Source organism: Cydia amplana, chromosome 6 (genome assembly GCF_948474715.1).
Source record: "Cydia amplana chromosome 6, ilCydAmpl1.1, whole genome shotgun sequence".
Lineage (NCBI taxonomy): Eukaryota > Metazoa > Arthropoda > Insecta > Lepidoptera > Tortricidae > Cydia > Cydia amplana.
In genome coordinates this window covers 3,312,759-3,338,779 of record NC_086074.1, presented here as the reverse complement: position 1 = coordinate 3,338,779, position 26,021 = coordinate 3,312,759, and the positions used below count along the sequence as shown (strand labels likewise).

At 39.2% G+C, this 26,021-nt stretch overlaps 1 protein-coding gene across 2 annotated transcripts in view; it reads left to right on the top strand.

Moving 5' to 3' along the window:
• The window catches only part of LOC134648674 (death-associated protein kinase related), a 317,978-nt gene extending 295,618 nt beyond the window's left edge, over nt 1–22,360 (top strand). The window contains exons 2-7 of one of the 2 annotated variants that reach the window (XM_063503171.1): nt 17,495–17,666; nt 18,403–18,703; nt 19,586–19,814; nt 20,196–20,425; nt 20,980–21,083; nt 22,145–22,360. In XM_063503171.1, coding sequence (XP_063359241.1) covers nt 17,495–17,666; nt 18,403–18,703; nt 19,586–19,814; nt 20,196–20,425; nt 20,980–21,083; nt 22,145–22,345 — 1,237 coding nt within the window. In that variant the 3' untranslated portion in view covers nt 22,346–22,360. Of the gene's footprint in view, nt 1–17,494; nt 17,667–18,402; nt 18,704–19,585; nt 19,815–20,195; nt 20,426–20,979; nt 21,096–22,144 lie in introns of both variants that reach the window. The other variant, XM_063503170.1, reaches the window with a different exon arrangement.
• Nucleotides 22,361–26,021: the final 3,661 nt, after the last annotated feature.

The window sequence follows — 26,021 nt, the reverse complement described above, 5'->3', positions numbered from 1 at the left end:
GAGTAATAAAAAATTCTTGTGCTTTTAATTTCCTCATACGACGCATTATTTATTATTTGGCTGAGATAAGTAATTCTACATAGGTTTCCCTTCTTCTCTTGGATATTTCGTTGCCTTCCCTTTATTGGCTCTGTCTTGTACTTGCTAATGTTGGCCTTTCAACAGTTTCAAAGATTTTGTGGGTCCCTGAGATTGATACGGTTGAGCATACCGACAAGTTTGAAAAAAAAGCTTGGTAGATTTACAGTGGGCCAGATCTTTCGGCCCTTTTGGCAGTGGGAATTTTTTTGTATAAATCAAAACATTTAAAAGGGCTTTATTAAATACCGGACAACCCACTGACCTATTCCGCTCAAACGCTATTGTTTCTCGTGTGAATCTTGCTCTTTCTAATTAGAAGGAGGCTGCCAATTGAGCAGTAACAACCATCCATCTGAACACTTCCGTTTCCAAGCCAAGTGATTGAACTACCGACTTAATTAGAACATTTACATGCTGACCCAGAATTAAGTATGTATTCTCTTTCGCGGTAGGGAAATTGACGACTTTAGGTAATAGAAATAGGTTAGAAATAATTTATTCGTACAAACAGAACAACATAGAAGGAGAAAGTGCCACGAAATGATCTCATCTCAGCATGATGCTGGCGACTTCTAGCGCTGATCTTCCGATGAGACCATCCGGTGAAACAATCACGATACATAACAAAAACAATCAAACAAATAAAAAATAAAATAGACCAAATTAAATTTACACAAAGTGTTAGTTCACTATTATGTAAATTTGATTGAATAATTGTATACTTAAAGAAAAAACACACAAAATAGAGAACATAGATTTGATGAGTTGCGGAGTAATTTAATTATCGTCCAGGAAATGTCTGGATTTTTAGAACTTCCGAGTTCCGGACTTTTGTCAGGATATTTTTCATTACGAAAACCCTACTTGTAGATTGGTATGTTGCAATAAAGCACACGGGCTAACTTTAACAACTACTCCAACGCAAATCTTGTCCATCGAACTTTAATAATCCAGTATAAATACTAATGAAGGCAAAACGACAAAGTTCCTACTCCCACGGGATGCAATACGCGGAAGGCTTGATTGATACATTAATGCCTCGTTAGCCAGCCTAAGCAGAGGCTAAGTACGGGCTAAGTATACGCTAAGCGAGTCTCAAAACCGCCGCGAGGGCGTAAAGGCGCTTCCGCTGCGCGGGATGCTGATGAGATGATCGATTTGTTTATTGATTCTATGTAACTATAGGTCTAGCTTTTATCGGGCGATTGAAGAAGAAGTTGAGCGGTAATTTTTACTGTCCGACCGAAAGCGGATTTTTTGCCGAAACCAAAAGCGGAGGTACAGTTTTGTTCTAGTTTCAGCCGAAAGCGAACCTTTGGCCGAAACATGATTTTTTTGCCGAAACCGAAAGATCGGTCGGACACTGTCGATTATATGTACAAGTCAGACACTACCGAAGCGGTTGGCAATTTTCATTATTTAGGAGCTTTTAGAAAGAAAATTACTTCGCATAGCCACAGTCTCGCGGAACTTTCTCTTCCACGATCTCCTCCGATATTAAACTGCTTAAACGTTTGCATTTAGCTCAAAACTGCGTATAATTTCAAGTTTTCAACTCAACGCATATTTTACCAAGAACATTAGCGTCCTAGGCGGAATCTAGTTATAAATATCAAGTTAATTGTCGATTGTTCTCATATTTATTTACCTAGCGAAGCATTAGAGCTTACAGTTCCGCGATTTGCATTCAGATTTATGCTAATCCTAGAATATCTAGTGGGGGCGATATGGCTAGGTCTTATATTAGCCTTGTTTAGTTTAATAACCGTAAAACTACCCAACTATAGGCCAGTTTTACAACTATGGTCTTTAGTGAACTAAATATGTAACTAAGTACCAAAACCAATATTCTTTTTAACGTTGTCTGAGTTGTTTCTGCCATTTATGAAAAGCCAATCAAATTAGATCCATTAAAAGCGTTTTGAAGAATTAATTTCCAGTAAGTTCTCTCTCAAATATTTAATGCGTGTACCTAATCCGAGTTTGCGCTATCCCGGGACTTTTGAGGATATTCCATTTTTCCATATGGCTACCCTACCAATGTTTGTCTACGGTCCTGATCACCATACATCTATGTAGTGGGCGAGACAGGTAAAGGATGCTGTGTCTAGCCATTGTGGCTTTGTCCAGAGCTGATAATTGGCTTTATAAAGCGATGCTCGTTTGTTATTTGACCAGCCTTGGGCGTGCGCGAATTTGTTTACAGGTGTCGGAAGTTTTGCGTGAAATATTGTTGGAATACAGAAATGTCTATGTTTGAGTCACAGGTCTAGTGTACAAGAATGCCTGCTGACTGCTGCTGAGTGTAGAAGTAACATAAAAAATCCCAAATCTTAGAACAAAGTGTGTAGTGTATGTACATAGGTACAACTTGAAAGAAAATGGCCCAAATTCAGTTCGTATCTAACCTCAAGATATTTAAAACTATAGAATTGGATTCAGCAAATATTCCATGTTCTGATTTCAACAAGTGCCTCACTAACCACGGAATGCTGATTTATCAAAATAAAGATCATAATTTGAAGATTCCGGAAGACCTGAAAAGATTCTGGATTTGAAGGCTGCTTCTGTATAAAGATAGGTGAATTTGTGGCCTCTAATTATGAGATCCGGGTTTGATAACAACTATTTAGGTATAAACAATGCAATGTGAACTGAACTTAACGATATTTCGCACCTTGCGTTATCGCTAAAAGAATTAAAACAAAGCTCGTATAAATAATAAAATCGGTATTTTAATATCAAGCGCACGCGCCGCACCTGCTTCCTCTTAAAATGGCGGCTTTAAAAATCACAAACCCGGCACGATTTGCACCTGCCTGTACACCTTTCATAAAAAACTTATTAACAGTTCCCGGACTTTAATAGGTCTGTGTTCGTTTGAAAATCATATGGAGATACGCTTTTTAAAATACAATGGCACTTGAGATACAATGTATACATGCGATGCGATGCGATGTATTTTGGAATCTTTTATTACGGCTTCTTTATATTGAGTTTTGAAAAGAGATGTGAATTTAACACCTAAAAAATAATTAAAGTACATAATATTTAAAATTTTGGATTTCCAAATTAAACTGCGGTGTGATAACGATTATAGATGGTCGGCTGACCGTGGTTGATTCCAGTTTTGCCATTATCTAACCCAAATTAAAAATCAAATGGGTCACGTTTATAAGAAAATTACTGTACATTTGTTATTCCTAATATTGAGTTGACCAAACGTTATTTTAACGGAACTGTCGTCTTGCCAAGTTGCCAAAGTAACGCCATAAGACTCATAACTCTCATAAAATAAGTCATAAGATGCGTGTCGAATTTTTACAGGCTTTAAAAGACCTTCACATGTCCTAAAAGCGTATTTTAATCGAGCTGGAAGGCAAGGCGTAGTTTAAAAGCACGTAAACTACCCTTTTAGCCAACGTATTACATTTATTCAAAAGTAGGAAGAGTAAGAATGTTAATTAATTCAATTTGCATGTGCTCCGACGCGGTGGTCATGTCCTAACGAGCATAGCCTGGCGTGCCTGGCTCGTGTTTGAATTACTTTGTTGCACAACTTACGGTCCACGGCCATATTTATTTTGACACTAGTTAAGGTTGGACTTTGCAATTAGAAACACAGTTAAAACCATGTAGATATAAGGAATTAGCTACAGTAGCCAGGTACTTTATTGCATATAAGATTTCCCCTTTAGAGTCACCAGCGAGCTCGGCCGAATTTCACCTACCCATACAAACGGAGTTTCGTTCTCATTTTAAAACTACGCTACGTGTTGGATTGTAATGAAACTTTGCACATACATTAACATGAGGTATATCCAGTTCTGTAATTTTTAACAGTAATTTGGCTAAATTGCTTGTTGAGAGTTTAACAAATAGTTCTTCTGTTGCCATATTGAAAGTTAATCAGTTCTTTTATACGACATTACGAGTATTGCGTAGATCTTTTAATATTTCGTCTATATCGATAAATCATCTGTGTATTAAGAAATTTTGACAGTAATTAATTTATACTCTTTGTCTACCTATAAGCAAATTAGTTCCATCAGTGTCATAATCATTGCCGAACTTTTGACGGATTGCACAGTAGCACCTTAAATTACGTGTTATATATTACGTTGGTATATAAACCTTATTTAGCTGCGAAACCGTTACGCCATCTTAGATTAGATACAAAACGCTATCTGATATTACGCTAGCGGCTCAAGTTAGAGTATGAAGCATTTACAAACAATGAGGAATCTCATTCCCCTAGGTTAAGATACTTGAACATTCTTCTTCTTATGGTGCCGTCTCCTGCCGGAGTTTGGCTATCATAAGGGCTATTTTCACTTTTGACGCTGCAACTCGAAACAGCTCATCTTGAACCTGCACCTGAAGTTTTTGAGCCACGTTTTCGTTTGCCTTGGATTTTCCCCTGTGTCATCAGCTGGAAGAGGTGGTATTTTCACTTGAACATTGTGTAACAGTTATGCAAGCTTAGACGTAGTGTTAGGCAGAGTGATAGGAAGTGGACCAAATGTTAACGGAATGGTGGCCGCTTGCGGACGAAAGGAGCGCTTGACATCCGTTTTCTCGTTGGGTGGACGACAAAATCACTACCACCGTTCTGAAGATTGCGGGTCACTCTAGATGAGATTAGCTTAGATTTTAGAACCAGGACAAGTGGCGTACTTGAAGAGAGGTCTATGCTCAGCAGTGGGCGTTTAGTCAGCGCTATGGAGAATGGTTTCGCTGCGCAGGGTGCCAACGTGCCAATCGTTAACGCTCCGTAGCGTAAGAAACGTAACTGTCTCTGTCGCTCTAATATGGAAGAGTGATAGAGAGTGATGACTACGCTACGCTACGGAGCGTTAACGATTAGTACGTTGGTTAGGCACCCAGTTGAGCAAACGTTGCGTCGAGTAGCAGCCCTAGAGATGACTAGATGCCGACGCTCGGGAGACGCTAAGTGTAAGGCCTGAGTGGACGCTCGAGTTGGGCGTACAGCGGAGCGGGGCGTGCGGCGTGCATGTTAAACAAATGCAAACGTATAGTAGCGGCCTTAGTGCACGCTGCTCAAATCCCTTGGGAGCTCGACGCCATGCTGCACGCTGCACGCCCCGCCGAACGCTCCGCTTCGAGTGTCCACTCAGGCCTTACACTAATGTGGGTTCTGGGTTCTTCTCGATCGATCGCCAGCGCTTGTCGCATGGATCGCACTATCTGCGCTCGCGCACCGAACAGAGACGCCGTGATTTATTGTTCGCGCGTTGCGTAAACTGGAACATCACGGGACCCTCGATTATCGGATCTTGGTGAATAAACATAGCATTTAAGGTGAGCAGCTAGGACACAAACAATTTAGCGTATTTTTGCTTCGTAATCACCAAGTTGTGCAAAATGTAGTCTCTGAGTATAAACATAAACATATAGTTGGTCAAACCAATTTGTCAGTCAGTAAGAACCAGGAAAACTATACTCATTCATTATTATTCTCTCTGTCTTTGTTTGAAATGAGACAGTTCTTTGACTGCTCGCCTAATATAATTAATAATTATATAATAATAAAATTCAGGGAGGTGCTTCGTACTTTAAGACCTGTGATGAATTGAATATTGATTAACATAAACGGTCATACCACAAGGACATTTTTTTTAAATTTCCATACAATAAGATTGTTATGATGTCTATCAAGCTACCAACGATTGGTGCACCCGGCCCCTATTACTGACGACCGGGGTCGTAAAATTTCTCATTCACGCATACGTGGTCACGGCAAGAGTGAGAGAGATAGTGCCAGTGGAAGTTACCTCCAATTGGTCAGTTTATGAGCTTTTATGACTTCCTCTGCACCATTGGTTACATTAAAGCGTTGTCAGGGTTACCATACCCAGGCGTTACAATTTTTCCGAACATGTCAGAAATTTTGCAACTTGAAGAAATGTTTCGCGATTTTGGGCTTGGTCTCATAGTAAAAGTTGCTCAGTATAATCCCAAAACCTCCTGGCAACAGGAATGCACTTATTTTTTAGCCATCCTGTAGAAAGCTCCAGGATTTGGAATTATGACCAAGAAAAGAGCGTAAGTACTCCCATCTTAAAGGCAACGCACTTGCAACCCTGGTAATTGCTTACCTTCAGGCGATTATCTTTTCTCGTTTTCCTCCCATATCATTAAAAAAATACTTTCGTTCTTGTGTAAATAGATCAAATAACTATAGTCATATCATATTTTAATTTGTTTCATATTTTATTTTTAGGAGTATGAAGTGGCCCAGAGAATAATATTTCAGAGGAAAGTAAGAGTTCATGGGGTGGTGTTTTCTATGTATTTCCTCTCGTGTATAAATGTGACATGAAAAAAGATGTCAATGTTTTATTTCAAAAATTCTCAATTTTCCAGACTTTTGTTACTGGTAACCCTAGATTAAGGGCCGGGAATCGAACCGCGGACTCTGCAAATAGACCATAAAGGTTAACGACTCGTTCGATGGTGATTTTATTGAATCGAATCAATACTCGCACCCCGTCTCTGCTCGCGGCTATTTCTGGCGCTTATATGATTTTTTAGGGTTCCGTACCCAAAGGGTAAAAACGGGACCCTATTACTAAGACTCCGCTGTCCGTCCGTCCGTCCGTCCGTCTGTTACCAGGCTGTATCTCACGAACCGTGATAGCTAGACAGTTGAAATTTTCACAGATGATGTATTTCTGTTTCCGCTATAACAACAAATACTAAAACAGAATAAAATAAAGATTTAAGTGGGGCTCCCATACAACAAACGTGATTTTTTACCGAAGTTAAGCAACGTCGGGCGGGGTCAGTACTTGGATGGGTGACCGTTTTTTTTGCTTGTTTTGCTCTCTTTTTGTTGATGGTGCGGAACCCTCCGTGCGCGAGTCCGACTCGCACTTGGCCGGTTTTTCTTCATAATCTGTACTGGTTTTATATTAAGTACGGTATTTAACTAACGCAATTTTAAATTGTACAACGGGACTTAATCGCGTATCTAAGTTTTTAAGATTTACCTCCGACGTTCCGTACAATTTAATAATGTGTAAAAATCGTGAAAGTTTAAATCAATGTTAACGCAATTTTGTAATAAATACTGTTTCTTAAGAAAAATACCTATTTGTCCTTTCAAACAGTACAGCTTTTATATACCTATGACTACGTTGTCAAAAATCACTACGAAACAGAGGTGACCAATACAGTTGTTACAGTTATTCGTATTCTTTGTCAGTACAAAGAATATTTTAGTACCATTTCACGATATACTCAAAAACGATTGAACGGATTTTCATGCGGTTTTCACTTATCGTTAGAGTGATTCTTGAGGAAGGTTTAGGTATATAATTTGCTAACGTTTTATGTAACCCGTGCGAAGCTGGGGCGGGTCGCTAGTTATATATGGTTACATTAGATACATACATGTAGGCAGGCCTTATTTACTGGCATTAAATCTAATAAATAAGCCCAGCTGGTCGAAGGCCGCGCATCTCACTGTTTATAGCAATTAAACGTCGGCAAGGTCGTCCCGTTTCGATCTCCTTATCCACACATGCTCATAATAAATAATTATCATGCAGTATTGTGACTTTAAATAAACGCCCGAAACTTAATCGCACTAACACTCATTACCAACGCAAGAGTTAACTGAATCATAGCGTAAATTTTATGTAGTCTATATGAATTCTGAGTTATAAGTAAAGCTATAACGGCAGCCAAAAAATATTCGACAAAATACGTAAAAAGCTTGGTAAACATTCGCGGGTACTGCTGCGCCCGAATTGGTAAATTATTTAGCAACGAATGTGCAAAACGACGCATAAAACATTTAAAAAAATCATAACTACAACCAACTACACATTACATAATTATGTCTTCTTACAACTGACACCGGGTGACAGGGGAAGTTTAAGACGTTAAAGGTTCCGTCACACAGGCGCGTTTTCCGGGCAGGGCGTGTGCGGGGCGGGGGCGTTTTCGCACCGCTCACGCCCGTGTGACGGAACCTTAAATTAGATCTGGCGTTGTTCTGAGATCGAGTAGTTTTATCGATATCAGCAAACTGTCGATAATATCTACATTATGGCGTCACAGCAAGACACTCGCACGCAACCAAATCGGGCATCAAATATGATTATTCCACATTGGCTCCTAAGCGATGCCTTTTTAGATCTGACGCCGGCGCCAGCTTTAACTGCTAAAGAAATTAACAACTATTGTCTATCTATTCCCATGTAACTACCTCAAAGTGAAGTCAAATCAAAAAAGTTAAATTTTGAACAAAAGAAAATTTAATAAGGTATTAAGTAGCTCATCAAACTTAACGAATTAACTATGTTTATGAGTAACACCTCATAAATTCTCACAGAAGACGCTGTTCAAAAAGTATTAGGAGAGATGTAATATAAAAGGCGAAAACTTGAATTCGCCCTTTTATTTTAAATGCGATTGTATTTAATTTTATAGAATAGTATCTACAGATTACTATAAAAATGCAGTGTTTAAAAATTATCACAAAATATAATGAAATAACCACATAATGTGCTGCCACTTTTTCCCAAACCACTCCTTTCCACTTATTACTCTCCATACGAATTCTAACCGTCCCAATTTAAAAGAAGCTATTTTGTTGGTTAACTCAACTCCGCTGCATAAAATTGCTGTTAAAATTACGAATATAATGATGTGTGCTTATTAAGTACATATGTACATACAGAGTTCTTACCCATCTTCGATCTTAATTGATCACCCATCCTACATTTTAGCTATCATAATTACCTAGATTAATTTTTCTGCTTCCGAGATTTGACCTTAACAAACATTAAACAAGCTTCGACTCTGCGACGTATAACTTTGATTATTTTGCGAACAGCATTTCTAGTCTAGTGATGTGTTTAGCGTCCTCATAAACAATTTCACCCCACACCATTCATACGGCTCGGCTACTGGGTACAGCCGAGAACACCGCTTGCGTAAGCGCAGTTCATTGACCGGCTAAAACCGTCCTTGGCAGTGACGTTGCGCAACGTAATCGATGGTTGATGCGGCCGACGTAATCGATGGTTGATGCGGCCGATAACTCGCTCCGTTTCGAGACTTGGTTCCCATGTGACGTAGCGGGCTGATAAGTGAATGAGAGTGAAAAGGAATGGTGTGGTGTTATGAAGTTTTAGTTTTTGGTGTTTTGAAGCAGCAGACTCTTGCTTTGTTTATAATAACGCGGTTAAAAGTACTTTCAGCAATCGATTGCTTCTTATTATTCTTTAATTTGGAAATTAGGGAAAGATCCTATATGATTTTTTGTCAATATCTGTTATTTTATTCAGACCAAGATTATTATACCTACGCTACGTTAAATAATACATTGATGTATTTATGCATAGGTTGCCATGCTAAATTCTGTAGGTACGAAAAGAAAGAAAAATAGATTTTATCTCTCCAAAGGTAAACTTTATAGACAAGTTTATTGTCTATAAAGCTTGCTTGTATTGCTTTGTCTAGATTTTATGGACCTTTATGACGGATTATTTCTTTATCATTACGAGAATACGAACCATAATTGAAACAAAAACGAACATTTCTGTTAAATCAACATAAACCTTAATGTTGATTTAACATGACAGATAATCGTTTTGCTTCTTATGGCCTAAGCTAAGAAATGCAATGAATGAAATGCATGGTAACAATACTTTCATTTGTATCCATCACATACATACGAATACAGCTTGTAAAGAAACGGACGGGCGCACCCAACTTGCATACATTTCTGGGATGAGCGCGGCGTCGAAAGTGAACGCTTTCGATGCACATAATGCATTAATTTAGTGGTTTTTGTTTATAATCGAGAGTTTTATAATCCAACCGAGGCATCTGTAAAAACTACAAGATATTTTTTTTGTATTTTAATAGTCGTTTAACACAGTTTTTGTACCTTTCCACAGTACTAACAAGAAATAAGTATAGTCTGTTTATGCACTTTTTTATGAACCGATGTTTTAGTAGTAGAATTTAATGTTTTAATCTCCTCTTTTTTTTAAACCAGTTACAAATATAACAGCAGCTACCTAATCAAGTAATCATTCAATCATAATAAGCTCTTTGCTTTAGTGATAAACAAAAATGTCGATTGCAACACTGCCAGCCGAATCATCATTTCAATGTTCCCTCACAGACCCCATCATCATCTTTGGCACTGATTAAAAACGCGCCGACTTCAATCAATCGCCGCAATCGTGATTTCAACTCCATTGCTCGGATTTATCACGTGATGATTGTGATTTATATGATTTATATCATTGTCGGAGCGCCTCCAGCGGTTTTATATGAAAAAATGACCGTTTTTTCAACATCCAGAGCTCGCATATTCATGAGGCTGACGGCTATCGTAAATAATACTTGCGCTTCGCTTCCAATTGCTCCGGCTAGGGCAGTGATCTATCTAGATCCCGGTGTTTGCGGGACTTTTATCGACGGAATGCAGCGGTTTTTACGAGATAGCGCAAAACAGTAGTTGAACAACATAAAGTCACATTTTTGCATGGTGTTTTTTTAGCAGCACGTTACGAGGACTTTAGAAGATTTATTAAATAAGAAGGTGTCTAATCAAGTTACATGTTTACTGTATTATTTTAGAAGTTTCCAATCATATAGGCTTCAGACAAACATTATTAGATTAGATTAGATTTATTTCTTTCACAACATATGATTACAGTACAAATTACATTAATGTCAATTTATAAGAATATATATTTCCGGAAGTTTTATAATTGCTTTGTACAAGCTCTGGCATTTGTTATTTGGGTTCGGACTTCGGAGTAAGTAACTGACGAGTCTTGGATTACGAAATATAGTCCCACAAAATCTTTCCTAGTTATAGAGTCTACCTATTTGACTTGATCTATGCCTTCTGTAAAATGTCATTCCCTCTTACCAAACCTGACCTGCTAGCATGAGCTGCGTTCTCGCGCGCGACTCCTTACATTTAGCGCGACTTCGCGCATGACTTCGCGCGCGTGAATGCCGCACATGCTAGCCGGTCTGATGCCGCGATTCCCGATATCCCGGGATCATCGCGTTATGACATTAATGCCATCCCTAGCCCCGACCACACAGACTGTGATAAACTTAAGCAATTACACTTGAGTATACAGTGACTGCTACCATTTGATATTGTTGCGTTCAAATAGTTACGGACAACTAGGTACTTAGTTTGCTGAGAAGTGGGTGCATCGTTATGATTAGTTGGTTTTATCCTTGCTGTTTAATCAAATGGTAAAGCGGGAGTGAATACTGAATACGGCAATATGTATTTCTCCATGTTCCGTTCAATGTTTGATAAGCATGTTATGGTCATATACATACGCATTATGAGTAATGTTCAATCGTTTAATATAAAACCGCCGGTAAGGACATGTGGGGTGAGAGAAACATAGTTTATTTTGCGAGGACAAGAGAAGTAGTACCTATGAGGATTCCCTACAAGTTGCCCCAATGTTTTTTTTACCTCATCTACCCTTATTCCAACTTTTATGACTACTAATTTAAAATAATACATAATAGTAACAATATAACAAATGTAAAATATAAAAGAAAGAAATTACTTAGTTTATTTTGCTTAGTGGCTGTATCAAAGTACTTTGTACATTTGGATTGATTTTAACTTTCATTTTAGTAACCTTGTAGTGAAAATGCGTAACAAACTATAGGTATAGTTTGTAGCTTTCTAGTAGAGCCCGAAGACTTATCCTATTGTCTATTGTTCAGTAAAACCGCACGTGCTACTTACCTGCAAAAAAGGGTCCTAATTATTCTATTTGGCACCTGAGCGCGGTCTAGTCCAACGCTCAAAAAAACAGTGTAGGTGCGCTCTCCGATAACGCGCCTTTGTTACGCATCTCGATGACACATTTTAGACTGGTTCTGTAGCGTTCGACTCGCCGGCACTCAGTAACCGAAGTACCGATTTTTTATGCAGGTGGTTGTGGCACGTGGCACGAGCGGTTTTACTTAACAATAGACAATAGGATTAGCCTTCGGGCTCTATTAGAAAGCTACAAACTATACCAAATGATGTATTAAGTATTAACGCCATACCATAAAATAAATTAATTACTAGTTATATTATGTAAATTGAATATAACAAAAGAGAAGAACAAATACCACATACAGTGTTAGTAGATAATCATGTCACAATCATGGGACAAAGTATAAATTAAGCAACAGTAGTTTACTACTGGACGTTACACAATTTTAAGTGTATCTCAGAGGCTTCAAAGATGCTCGTTGATAAATTGCTAGGCCATTGTTTAGGTATAAATGGACGCTCGATCGGTGAGAGGAGATTCCTATCTCTAAACGTCTTTATGATCCAAATGTCTGATAACAAAAAGAAGATAAGTGTCTATGGATCAGTGGGCACTTAAGACGTTTCAAAATTCAAAAGTAAAGTGTTCCATTTAAACACGGTTTATAGCATTTCTCAATGATAAAATAACGAATAAAAAGCAGTACTAATCTATAATAGCATTTTTTGCAATTCGATAAACGGCGGGTATCAGTACGCAATGCAATTATACGTTAGGTAAGGTGTTGCAAATTCTGGCCGAGATTTAGGCTTACGTAGACGATTGTGTGATAAGCTCCTGTATTGTGCTGACGGAACTGGCGCAATTAAAGATCTTGGAACTATCTCATTGTAAGATTTGTGAGGTTCGTTTGCGTGGAATCTGTTGGTAATTAAACCTCCTCTTTAACGGCCTCCTAGCCTAATCGGAATTTATCCTGCATATGAAGCAGAAGGTCCCGGTTTGAATTCTGGTAAGGGCATTTGTTTGTGTGTTCATTATTACAGATATGTATTTGTTCCTGAGTTATGGATGTTTTCAATGTACCTATTTCAATATCGTCATTTGGTAACCACAAGACAATCCTTATTGAGCTTACTTGTGGGGCTAGGTCGATTTGTTTAAGATTGTAATATTCTAATATTTATTATTAATATGTATTATAAAGCGAATACCTATTCTAGGTATGTGCATGAGACGCAATATTTCGATTTATCAGTGTTAGTTCCTAAAGCAGAAAAATATTCTCAGGTAATGTTCTTGTCAAAAATCGATTAACTTTATAATAATTACAATCCATTCACATTTTTGGATCATATCAAGATTCATGTTCGACTGGTTCATAAATGAACTTGAATTATTGCAAGGCGTTCATAAAAAACTCGGAATATCGCGAGCGGCACAATTGAGAATAAACAGCATCCTTACTGTTGCCGGTCGCTCCAGAAAAAAACCGGTACGGCCCTATTCAAAGTAAGTCATCCCGAAAACTGTAGCAGTCATGTCTTCTATCCTTTTTAGATATAATGGGTGTAAGCAGGATGATAGAGAGATTCAGTTTGGAATTGGGCAGCAGATGGCAAGCAGGTGCTAGCGATTCGCCGAATTTTGGCGGTCTGGCAGGCGGCATGCCGCCTGGGGCATTCACATTTATAACTTCAAAGATATGTCTAGAGTATTGTACCTTATTCCATTGTGATAAGGCGATAAATGTATACATAATTTTGACGTTGTCCATGTAATCAGGCAAAAATCCGGTCAAGAGATGCATGCGAATCTGTTGTTTCTTGTTTTTCGACTCTTAGAAATCTGCAGTGTTTTTAGGTATTCCTTTACAATGTTGCAAAATCAAGTCAGGTAACTAATAATGAAGGCAAAGAAGTATTGACAGGTGTTATTGGCGGCTTTTATCCAGGTTTTTACTGTGTGTTAACTTATTTTTTTCTTGTTATGGACTTGAGGACGGTGTTGCCCGTAGCCAACGTCAAGTAAATTGTAAAAGGATGTTATCTACTCAAATTTGTAGTAGCCCGCTCGTTTGATAGATAGATGATAGATAGGTATTAAGGCATCTACAAACGTCACCGATAATTGCATGCGATTTGCAATACATTGCGGCATTTGATCGATCGATTGAATTCGTTGCTCCTGTAGCTGCTACTTACTTAGCCGGCAACTATTTAAAATCGGATGTCATTTGTTGCATCTTCGGTAGCTTTTAGTAGTAGCAACGGTTTAATTTTTTTTTTATTACATTTGTTCATTGAGGCGAAAGTCACTGAACCAACGTTAAAACTATTCCTATACGAACTCTGATCCCGACCTCTGAACTGAATATTATGTAGGTACATCCGGGTCTCGTGGCCTACATATTTCTAGGGCAGAAGTCTATCGATTTTGTCTGAAGGGCGGGCCCTTTTGGATGGAATCAGGGTTCAGTTATTATTTAAGAAGTTTTGAGAAACTGCTGAAACCAATTAGTATAAGTGGGATTACCGCTGTGGAATATGTAGCAAACTATAATTAAAGAATATTTGAAATATTTTTTTGGCCAGCGTAGGGAACATAGCCTTCGCTTTTTTAGCTTGTAAGAGACGGTCTGTACCCAAACTAAGCTGATTATGATGTTAATATTTGTAATGTAATCGTAGTACAGAAAACGGGATGATTTCATAAAAAGTGCTCTGAATGTGACTCATTAGGTATAGCGAGTTATCCCGATAAATAGGGTAAGGGTTCATTTAGACGATGCGAGAACACGCATGCGAGTTTCATTACATTGCGGGTTTTGATCGATCGGTTGAATTGGACGTAACCAACAGTCCGCAATGTAAATAAAATCGCATGCGAGTTCGCGCGCCGTCTAAATCAGCCCTAAAAATAAAATTAAGTCATTAAGTAATTGGATGCATTCCAAAGCACTTACTTCACAACTACACATAACTTCAGCCCACAGTTAAACACAACTACCCTTACGTAACCGAGGGCGGTGACCGGATCAGTAAACCGGCACGGGGTTGCGGGTGACTGGGGCTCCATTGTACGCCCCCGCACTGGCATTGACCTCTTTACAGTACACGTGGTTAAACCCACTTACTTATTTAAGTTCTACGACTGTTGTTTCACTGTAGTTCTTTATTTTAATTTTTAACAAGCAGAAACGTCTGCGAACGATGCTATTAAGCTTAGAATAAATTTAAAAGTGGAAAAATTACTGTCTTGGGTGAGACTTGAACTCATGGAATGTATGGGACCCAATACATTCCACGACTCTTCTCTTTCCGCACATACCCTAGAACCAAATTTCTATGAATACTCGTACAGAGGTAATAATTTTAGTCGCTTGTCCATTTGTCCCCAACTCCAATTTGGAGCCGTCACACTCGTCGGCTATGTTGATTTATCCCGGTGGCGAAGTTCCCACTTTCCCCGCATTCTTCGCGCATGCGCGTTGACAGCTGCCCGCGGCGCTGCGCCGGCGCCGGCGCCGACGTCCTAAACTAGGTAAAATAGGCAAGGTAGATTAGATACGTAATTCGAAACCGACCATTTGTAATTTGAAATAGAAACTGTCAATTATATTTTAGTAGCCTCTGTACCGTAGCCTCTTCGGCGTAAACAACTAGTTAGAGTCTGTATCAGTTAACTTTGCACCGACTTGAATAGAACAAAGTGAGGAAGTGTCATTATGAACATCATATTTTAATAGAATGTACCGAAATTTGTAAGAATCCTTATTAACTGCTCGCATTTCCTTTCCGATCACACCAAAGTACACCAGCAAATAATCTCTCGCTAGTTACTTAGTTAATTTCCATTAAACAACTAGAAAATGATTTACAACGCTCCATATGCCCTTTTAATTCAATTACTTCGCGATAAAGCACCGCATAAACTAGTCCAGCGTCCTTTGGCCAGCCTCATTTCCTACCGCCTTGTTTATACGAAAACGCCTGGATTTCATACTAATTTGCTAGCACTTACAACCTTTATTTTTAAAGCGATCTTAATGAAGAACGCAGTACTAGCCGTCATAAATATGTATATAATAGTGTGCCGTATTTCAAAGCCAATAAGGAATTTAAGTGGTTAGATATTTATGGTATCGCTAATGTAAGTTGCGTATATCGCAAGGGCAGTGTCGCCATGTTGGGGTGGATTGTTTATCTCCATTTTAGGCGGGTGACTCACGCGCCGATATTCTAAACATTTCTCGGTCGTTAATTGGAACGATTTCCCGAGCGGGGTCGCGTTTTGTTAAGGCAATTGGAATGCTGGTTTGAGCTGAAATGAGCTATATAAATTACTGTCGACAACTGACAAAATCATAAACTTTATTTCTAAGATATAAGGTTCACTTTCAGTTAAGTTTTACTGTGACATACAATAGTTAAAATAAATATGTCGATTACTAATATGGTTTGGAACTTAAATCGAAATATAAATATTATACAAGTCGGAATAAATATGTCAATAGCTGATAAAGTCCAAATACTTTCCTTACATAAATTCAATTAATGTAACGCAACTTTGTTATATGTTTTCGCAATAAATATGCCAGAGGCTGATAATGGTATAGTCCGTGTACATAGTTTCATTTAAATTGTTATGTAGTATTAATATTATGCAACTAGGTTAAATGTTTGGCAAATGAATCAAACGGAAAGCGCATTCTACACGTAACTGCGGTAATTAGGATGTTTGGAACATGCCCAGAATTTAGTGTTAAATGATGTGTTGAAAATTTTACGTGGCAGTTCGGGGAATGGCTGGTTACAGTAGTTGTCGTTACTAGTAATATAAACGTGCAGATAGATGTGTCCAGTAAACTAGGTGCTTATGGTTTTCATTTTAATTCATAAGTAGTATAAGTAGGTTAAATGTACCTTTTACTGTTTAAATTTAAGAATCGTCATGATTTTCCCTGCGTTATCTAAGCGTGCCTGAGACCATAAGTTAAGACATTCATTTATCGTCAAACGCCAATTAAAAACCGGCCAAGTGCGAGTCGGACTCGCGCACGGAGGGTTCCGCACCATAAACAAAAAATAGAGCAAAACAAGCAAAAAAACGGTCACCCATCTAAGTACTGACCCCGCCCGACGTTGCTTAACTTCGGTCAAAAATCACGTTTGTTGTATGGGTTGTATGCCCCACTTAAATCTTTATTTTATTCTGTTTTTAGTATTTGTTGTTATAGCGGCAACAGAAATACATCATCTGTGAAAATTTCAACTGTCTAGCTATCACGGTTCGTGAGATACAGCCTGGTGACAGACGGACGGACGGACAGCGGAGTCTTAGTAATAGGGTCCCGTTTTTACCCTTTGGGTACGGAACCCTAAAAAGTAAAAATGTATCCGGATGATAGATGCGAACGAAAAGACACGTGATCATTTCCATACATTATTTTGTGGCTTTGCTATAAACGATACTCATTTGGCTGGACCCCACCCCTAGACTTTCGGATACCTATCTCAAGAATGGCGCAAGCAGTGTTGTTACTAAAGCAACATCCATCTAACCTGAATTTGTTTCTTTAAAAAGTGATGCTAATAATGAAGCTTCTCTTCCAGGGGCAAGTTCGCATCAGTCCGCAAAATCCGGCACCTGGTCTCCGGCGAGGAGTACGCAGCCAAGTTCATCCGCAAACGGAGGCGCGCCGCCGACAGCTCCAGGGAGATACAACATGAGGTGGCTGTCCTAGCGTTGTGCGCGGGCTGCACGCGCGTCGTTAGCATACATGAGGTAAGGGACATTTCTACCCGTTCATGACGTGCCACAGATCATCTGCAAATGAAGACGCGCAGCTGACAGTTTCAGGGAACTGTCAACATACAACATGAGGTCGCTGCCTTATCGCTTTGCGCGGGTTGCCAACGCGTCGTCAGAATGCATGAGGAAGATCCTTTATCCTCAAATGGAGGATAGCTGACCGTTCTAGGGAGATAAACACGAAGACGTATATCATAAAGAATAGATTTTTAGATTTAGATTTAGATATTTATTGTCATAATATGAAATTACATTATAAATTATGCTAAACTAATCTACATGAATTTATATTATGATCGTCATTAACATTAACATGATATTATTTATTAGATACAAATTAAAAATGTCTTAAAAATAATCAATCTTCTGTCAACAATTTTATCAATTCATGTCAAAACAAAATACGGGAATAACTAAGTACGAGTATCTCTTAATCTTATTTATTTATTTATTTATTTATTTATTAAATGAAAACATGTGTCAAATTTACACGATTCAATTTACAATTTCAAATGTCAAAGTCATATACTCATTTACTGAATAAAGTGGATTATCCAATAAAAGGACCAATAATAAACCTTATAAAGCTCTTATAAAGCCTTATATGGCATCATCATTTTACACACCTATTACACCATACCATCAGTTGTGAAACTGCCATCTTCACCAACACAACTCCAATCACTAACCCGCCATTCAACTCTTCCAGGTCTACGAGACCCGTTCCGAAGTGGCCATAGTCCTGGAGCTATGCGCAGGCGGCGAGCTCCAGCGTCTCCTAGATGAGGAGGAGCGTCTGTCCGAAGGCGCCGCGCGCCGGGCGCTCCGCCACGTTCTGGAAGGCCTGGCACATCTACACGCACGTCGCATCGCACACTTGGACTTGAAACCACAGAACCTGCTCCTCACTGGAGGGGGAGAAGAGCTACTTATTTGCGACTTTGGAATCAGTCGGGCTATACAGCCCGGAGCGCATGTTAGAGAGATTTTAGGCACGAGGGATTATGTTGGTAAGTTGTGATGATTTAAAAAGGTTATGAAGTCCTTTCAGGTTTATGATTTGGATATCATACAAAAGAACCATATATTTAAGAAGTTTCTCATTTGTTCGGATATGCCTTCCTGTTATTTCGTTAAGACGACGAGAGATCTTGCCCTATATAGATTATTATTGTTAGATACCTTTATGTGGCTTTTAGAAAGCCAGGATACTGAATTATTGCTTGTCCAAATGCAAATATATTTTAATTATGTCGCCAGTCGCCACTATCACTGCACCAAACGAACTTTCAATTCGAAAATCAGTACAATCCATCCAGCCGATCAATTCTACCCCGTTGGAGACAAATCTCGCTTCAATTACACTTCTTAATTACATTTCTCGATGACGTCGCCTCGCTGAGATACGCGGCGGACGCACGCGATTGCGACACAGAATCTGGTCTAGATAGAGTTATTAATAGGTCTGTAAAATTCTGGAGTAGAAAGTTCACGCGTGCCTGATCTGATTGTACTATTTTATGAGTTTATCAGTTTTATTGCACTTGTCTTAGCTTCTGTTTTACGTAATCGTGCAGGAATGCACTTAATGTTTTTTTGCCTAAAGCAAAACACATACTTCATTTTATGTTGCTGTTGCTACCCGTATTAGCTACCACTACGCCTCGATACATACATCCTGCGTGGCGAGAAAAGTAGCATCGATGAGTTCGTGATGATTGCATACATCTTGGCAAAATGTGGGCTTTCGCCTTGAAGCCTTTGACCGCCAAAAACGAAAATTGACGCGCGTGGCTACAGACCAATATTACTTTCTTGCATTCCGACAAGGTTCACGATGACGCGCCGCGCCTGATAAACAGTGGCTTTAACAATCTATTTTGTCTTTCCAGCACCAGAAATCCTCTCGTACGAGCCGCTGTCCCTAGCCGCCGACATGTGGTCGGTGGGCGTGCTGGCCTACGTTCTCGTCAGCGGCTACTCGCCGTTCGCGGGCGAGACCAAGCAGGAGACCTATCTAAACATCGCGCAGTGCCAGCTCAGCTTCCCAAGGGACCTGTTCAGAGGAGTCTCGCAGAGGGCCATGCAGTTCATCAGGGACACACTTGTCGTGGATCCTAAGTGAGTCTAATTATCTACTCTCTTGGGATCTCATGCAGGATGAACATCGCGCAGTGCCAACTTAACTTCCCCAGAGACTTGGTCCGTATGTTCAAGGACTTATCTCGCAGAGGGCCATTTTCTCCTTTTTTTTCCTTTCTCTATCTTCTCAAGCAGGAAGACCAGCTAAGGAGGCCAGATTAAGTAGATACATTTTCTGCGGGACACGCACAGGGGACTATGCACTTTTATCCCGGAAAATCTAATCTGATTTTTAACAGTTCAGCCCTTTCTATCAAAAATAACATGTGTATACCTATATATACCGCTGTATATGTCACACACACTGTTCTCAGTTGTTTCGTGTTCTAGGATTCATAACTAACGGTGATTATTTTCCAGGGGTCGTCTTACAGTGGTAGAGTGCCTGGAGCACCCCTGGCTCAAAGACGACGCCGACATCCCGCGCGCCATCGTCGGGCTGGGCTTCGACACGGCCGCCAGCGACGCGGACTCGGACGACACACAGGAGAATGGGGTTAATGGGGTCAACGGGGTTAATGGACACAACGGCATGAATGGACACAGCAACGGGACTAATGGGACGAACGGGACACATGATGAGGAAAAAGGTTGGTGGTTGTTGAATTAGTTCTTCCGCTTTCGGTGCACAACTTTGGAGTACAAGTGGCTGCTCCTGTGTTGTGTCAGCACCCCTAGCACATGATTGGCGCGACAGTATCTCGCGGCGAGATAGACTACCCGTCTTTTTCTAACGTCTATCTCGCCGCGAGAAACTGTCGCGCCAATCATGTGCTAGCCCGGCTGGTGAAAATCTTATATACAACTATAGGACAGGCTCAGGCTTTACACCGTCATTCTTTGGATAGCGATGAGAGGCTGAGAAGTAGAAGAGTTTTGTCTAAGTTTCTGAATTACACGCCTGCTCAAAAATGACGCTGTCAGCGCGCTATTGTCAGGTTGGTCTTTGATGCATCTGTATGCTATTATATACCTACGGTTTTGGTTTAAACTCGTAAGGATGTCGGTGACGGAGTTAACAGACGTCATGGGATGGTTGCTTACAGTGGGAATAGAGTATTCCCGTATAATGTGACGTTTCTCGGAGACCATGAAAGAATTTTGAAGTTGTACAAGCGAATTTAGCTTTTATGTGTATTTCCAGAGCGGCCAGTGTCGCCTGCGGCGGAAGAGCGCTTGCCGCCGCTGAAGCATGCGCACGCGCGCGACCCGGCGCCGCCCTTCCCCGACGCCCCGTCCACGCCCAAGGTGAGGATCTTGGTAATTACATGCACAATCATCTTTACATAGTCCCCTGTCTCGTATATGCGCTTCTTACAATAAGATTTGTAATGATGTAGACATTTTTCATTTAAGTTATAATAGATTTAGAAACAGTGTAATTAAATTATCACATACCTAGTTGAGTACATGATCTCACCTTAATTATAAGATTACAAATTAATTGTTAACTAAATATTATAATCTCTAATGAATGTTGTGCTTGGTAGTTATTGAAATGTAAATTTAGCACTATAAGTTTACTATAATATTTAGACGTATGTATCCAATTTACATTTTGTTACCTCGCCTTGAAATAAAGAAATAAATAAATACGCCATTCATCAGCATATTAGAAAAAAAACACAAATTTTCTGGTATTCATCTTTTGTGAGAAATGTTGATTCGTCCTTTTATTTTAAGTAAATTGAAGAATTTTTGGATTTTTTATAAGTTTTTAATTTTCTTCCTAATCTTTTTATGTTCGGGTTAAATCTTGGGAGCTAAATTAGGCCTATTTCACATTATCTGATTGAGCTGAAACATTGGGTGACAATGCAATGTACCTGCATAATGGTATAATTGAGCTGATTTTATCAAATCACTCAGGTGTCCATCGGATTTACATTATTAAATACATTAAGAGCGGGTCACTCACGTATTTTAAGTCGGTGCGGAACGGAGTGAAATATGTCGAGCGTTTTCGACTTAACACATTTAGTGCCAGCGCGAGCTACGGCGCTACGAGCGTAGTCGATAATACGGGAAAAACCGTATGTAGCGAAAAGCGCCTACGAATAGTGAACTTCCCTAGCGAGTCGCCGGCAGTTAATGTGTTAAAATACATGAGTGACCCGTTTTTAATATGTCTGTTTCACCGATTTACATTCTTATGGAAAAACAACTGGCACCATGTACTCCGACTTCCGTAAGATGATTAAACATAGAATTAGGTACTCTCTCAAGCAACTTCTCATTATCATCTTCCGTTCCCCGCCAATCCGTGAACTCTTACCTCCGCAAACTAAACCGGCCCTTTTCACCCGCAGGTATCCCGCAAATCGCTGCCATCCCCCCCATCCGTGCTAGCGCTGTGCAAGAAGTTCCAGCCGGACTACGAGAAGCCGGCAGCGCGCTCGTGCGAGTGCGGCGCGTGCTGCCCGTGCGCGCCCGCCTCGTGCCCCGCGCCCTGCCTGCGCCTGCGCATCCCCCCGGCGCGCTCCACGCAGGATCGCGCGCTCATCTGCTAGCGACTGCTCAGCGCTGGCGCCTGTTGCCTGCGCTGGCCGACTAGAGGGCGCTGTAGTTAAAGGTGGACTTTTAAACAGAACGCACGTTGAAAAGTTAAGTTAAGACGACGTTTTCTTGCATCGCGGGTTCATACAATTTGTCGTATTGCCACATCTAAAACGTTCCCCCGCCCCGTCCTTGTCTAATACTAGGACCATTAAATTAACTGTAAAGTTTAAGCTTTAGACGGATTTGAATGGTACTAAGTGCCAGTGCAGTGTGCTTGTCATTATAGACGTCATTTTTAATAGAGACGTTAATGATGACATGACCACACTTTTTTGTTGCAAATGCCGTGCAAATCTAGCTTGGTTTATCTCTATAACCATTTTAATTAACTTCAATGAAATTTAAATAATTTTAAATTTAAATAGAGTTCTATTTGTCTTGTTTCCTTCAATATTAAAACCAAATTTCTAAAACTATTGACATAAGTTTCACTGACAAACTTGTCACAAATAGTGGCCTGCTAAAGATTAGAAAAATACTAAACATACACAGGACCGCTTTGCTTAGAAGTCTACCTTTACTTTACCCAAAATTGCGCCCTCGTCAGCTAGAGGACGCTGTTGTTACTGAACGTATTCGATTTGTATGTATTTTCTCTTTTTTTCAGAATTTATAGTACTTGATGTTTTTGACCGTTCAAAAGATCAAATACAAGCGTAAGAGTTAACAAAATATTAGTTGCTGGTAATATTGTCTATGACGGTCATTAACTCGGCAATTGTGAATTCTGCAAAAAAAGAATGACAGCTTAAAAACTGCCCGGTGAAGAAAGTGATATGTTTTAGTAATTTAGTCTTTGACCGATTAGAAAACTACTTACTGATGTTTCAGTACCAATGTGAAATTATAAAATTACTACTTACAAGTAAAAATGTGAAGTGAACGAAAGTAGGATACTAAAATAAATTGTTCTAAAGTATTTGTGACTTAAAAATTTGTAAAAGTATTTACCCATCATTCATAAAATGTAACATGCTATATATTGTAAGTAAATAACTTTCGCTTTATCTGACAAACAACTATTGAAAAGTATAGATAAGGTTAATATCATTTAAATTGAAAGTAAATTTGATAAATGTTTTTGAATAATTCTATCAGTTCCCAGTGGCCTTAAAATATATATCTTTTGTAAAGAATTATGTCAAACTTGACGGAGGTACATCTTGTATTTGTACAATATTTCGATAATATTGAACCTCAACTTGTTATGTAGTTTTCTATACCTAAGAAATACACTAAATTCTAGGGATCGTTTTGCTTTTAATGAATTTACGCATATACTTGTATGTATTTAACTGCGAAATTCAGGTGTAACTTATGAACCACGATTATAAAGGGTGTACCAGAATAGCCTTTGAACAATTGCCCCCAGAGCTCTTGGTTCGAAACTATAACTAAACGATGCCTTTTAAGAAGATAATACTCTGTACACTCCACAATAACCGATAAACCCCAAAACTATTTTTTCAAAGGCTATCCTGCTACACCCTTTGAGATCGAGTTTATAGTACTATGAGAACTAGATAAATTAGATAATGTTGTATAAAATACTGTACATACTTTAATTGTTTTCGTATTGTTTTTATCACTTTCGTTCACTGCTGTTACAAACCTTGCCAGTTCTTAAGGTCTTAATAGTAGATTATGTGACTGCTACATAATGAAATAAGAGTGTGGGTTTATGAAACGAACGAAGTGAGTTTCATGATAGGATCACACGAATGTATTATTGCCTAATTATGTACAATTACATAAGATGTTAACTGGAAGATTTTCTGACAACGTTTGTAAAGGTCGCTACTCGATTAGAACCTTGTCGTTTTAACTAAATCATGTCCCGTTAGACAATATTGTCAAATAAGTTAAAGCGACGAAGTACTAACGTATAGCATATGCCGGGCAGTCGCCATTTTCTTTATGACCTGTATTATGAAAGCGTACTTAGGTATTATTGTGCTGGCCTAAAAAGGCCTAAGTGTACGGCAGATACGGCGTGGCTATGGGGTTCAAAACAGATTTTAGAGAAAGGTTTTAGGATAGATCCAGACCACAGATGAACTTTTACTTAAATTTTTTTTTACAAAATGTCACACACGCGCCAAGATCACGTGCGAATGCGTGCAAATATTAACCTTATATAAAAGCATGAAGGTTACATTGGCGTTGTGGACACGACTACTCACGAGGATTAATTCTTGGCGTTCAAAAGCTTAATTCTGACATACGGTTGTTTTTACGGTGGTTTACTTTCATGGGTAATTTTTCAATATCAATTCGTTGGTAGATACTTTGTCTGTGGTTTGGAACTAAATGAACGAGATTTCCTCTCTTTTGAATTAATTTTTAACCCCATGATGCATGTTTATATTCACGCAAGTTGCGATTAAAACACGCTAGCCTACTCAGCTCTTTCTCTCGTTGTACATTAGAAAAGGATAACGAATGCACTAGCGCGGTGTAAGGTTCGGTCATAGAGGCTAGAGAAGTGGGCTGTTTGAGGTTTGAAAGCGTCTAAAACTTTTAACACACAAGTCCGTAAAATGTAGATAGATAATATTTACTTTTTCGCCATTCGTTAATTTTAATTTCAAAGCATGATGATGTTTAGGCGAGTTGAAATGTAGATTATCTGTCCCCTTGTCGGACGCTCTAAAATTATGTTTTAGTGTGTTAATATTTTTAATAACGACTCATAAAAACGGCTTACTTTTCTATTCCACTCTGACCTTTTGACTTCACTACTTCAAAAAAGTAAAACACGCGCAGTGATGTAAATACGTAGTTATAGTTAAGTTAGTCTCACGAGTTGTATATTTTTAATGTAGTAGGGGCCCGATTACACGTACACCGAAAAAAGAAAGAATTAACATTTTATTTTCGAAACTACATAAGCTTGAAGTACAAATATATTTGTAGTTATAGATTCGTGTAAAAATCGAGCTCATTTAAACGGTTGCTTAGGATTGTCGCTGAAGTGACAGCCCTAGTATACCTTTTTTAATGTTTAAGGAATTAAAATATGGGGCATTATCAATGAAAAGGGACCTTATTGTCGATGGCCCTTACGTCGTTAATAATGGCGTAAGCGCCATCGACAATAAGGTCCCTTTTCATAGGTAACGTCACATATCTATTTTGTTTTATTATGCTAGATTACGCTTACTCGTAACCGGAGTTAAGGGGTAGTTCGTGCGATCGCGCTCCTACAGCGATGGTACAAAATGCATAATTATACGCAATGAGGGGGGCTTGCATTATGTGTTCTTAAGTTTAACCCTGGGCTGAGCTGGCTTTTGTAAATACTGCCCCTCTTATGTACGGCCTTGTGCACACTTAAAGTAGAAGTTTTATTAAACTAGCGCGTTTTTTATTCAACTATTTTACACCGCGTGTGCCCAAGGCCCCAAGCCGCTCAGCGTTACTTACTTAGATATTAAAATTGTTAATGTGTCGATCACATAGTGACATTATATTGTAGTGTCTAAGTGTTTAGATGATTTTAACAGAGGTATTGTATACGTAGGTATGTAGGATACCGCGTCGACCCTGTGTGGGACCAAAATTAGTCGCAAATTCCTTAATGTTGTTGGGTGTACGATATTGAAATTTTACCCGATTCTGGGCTGT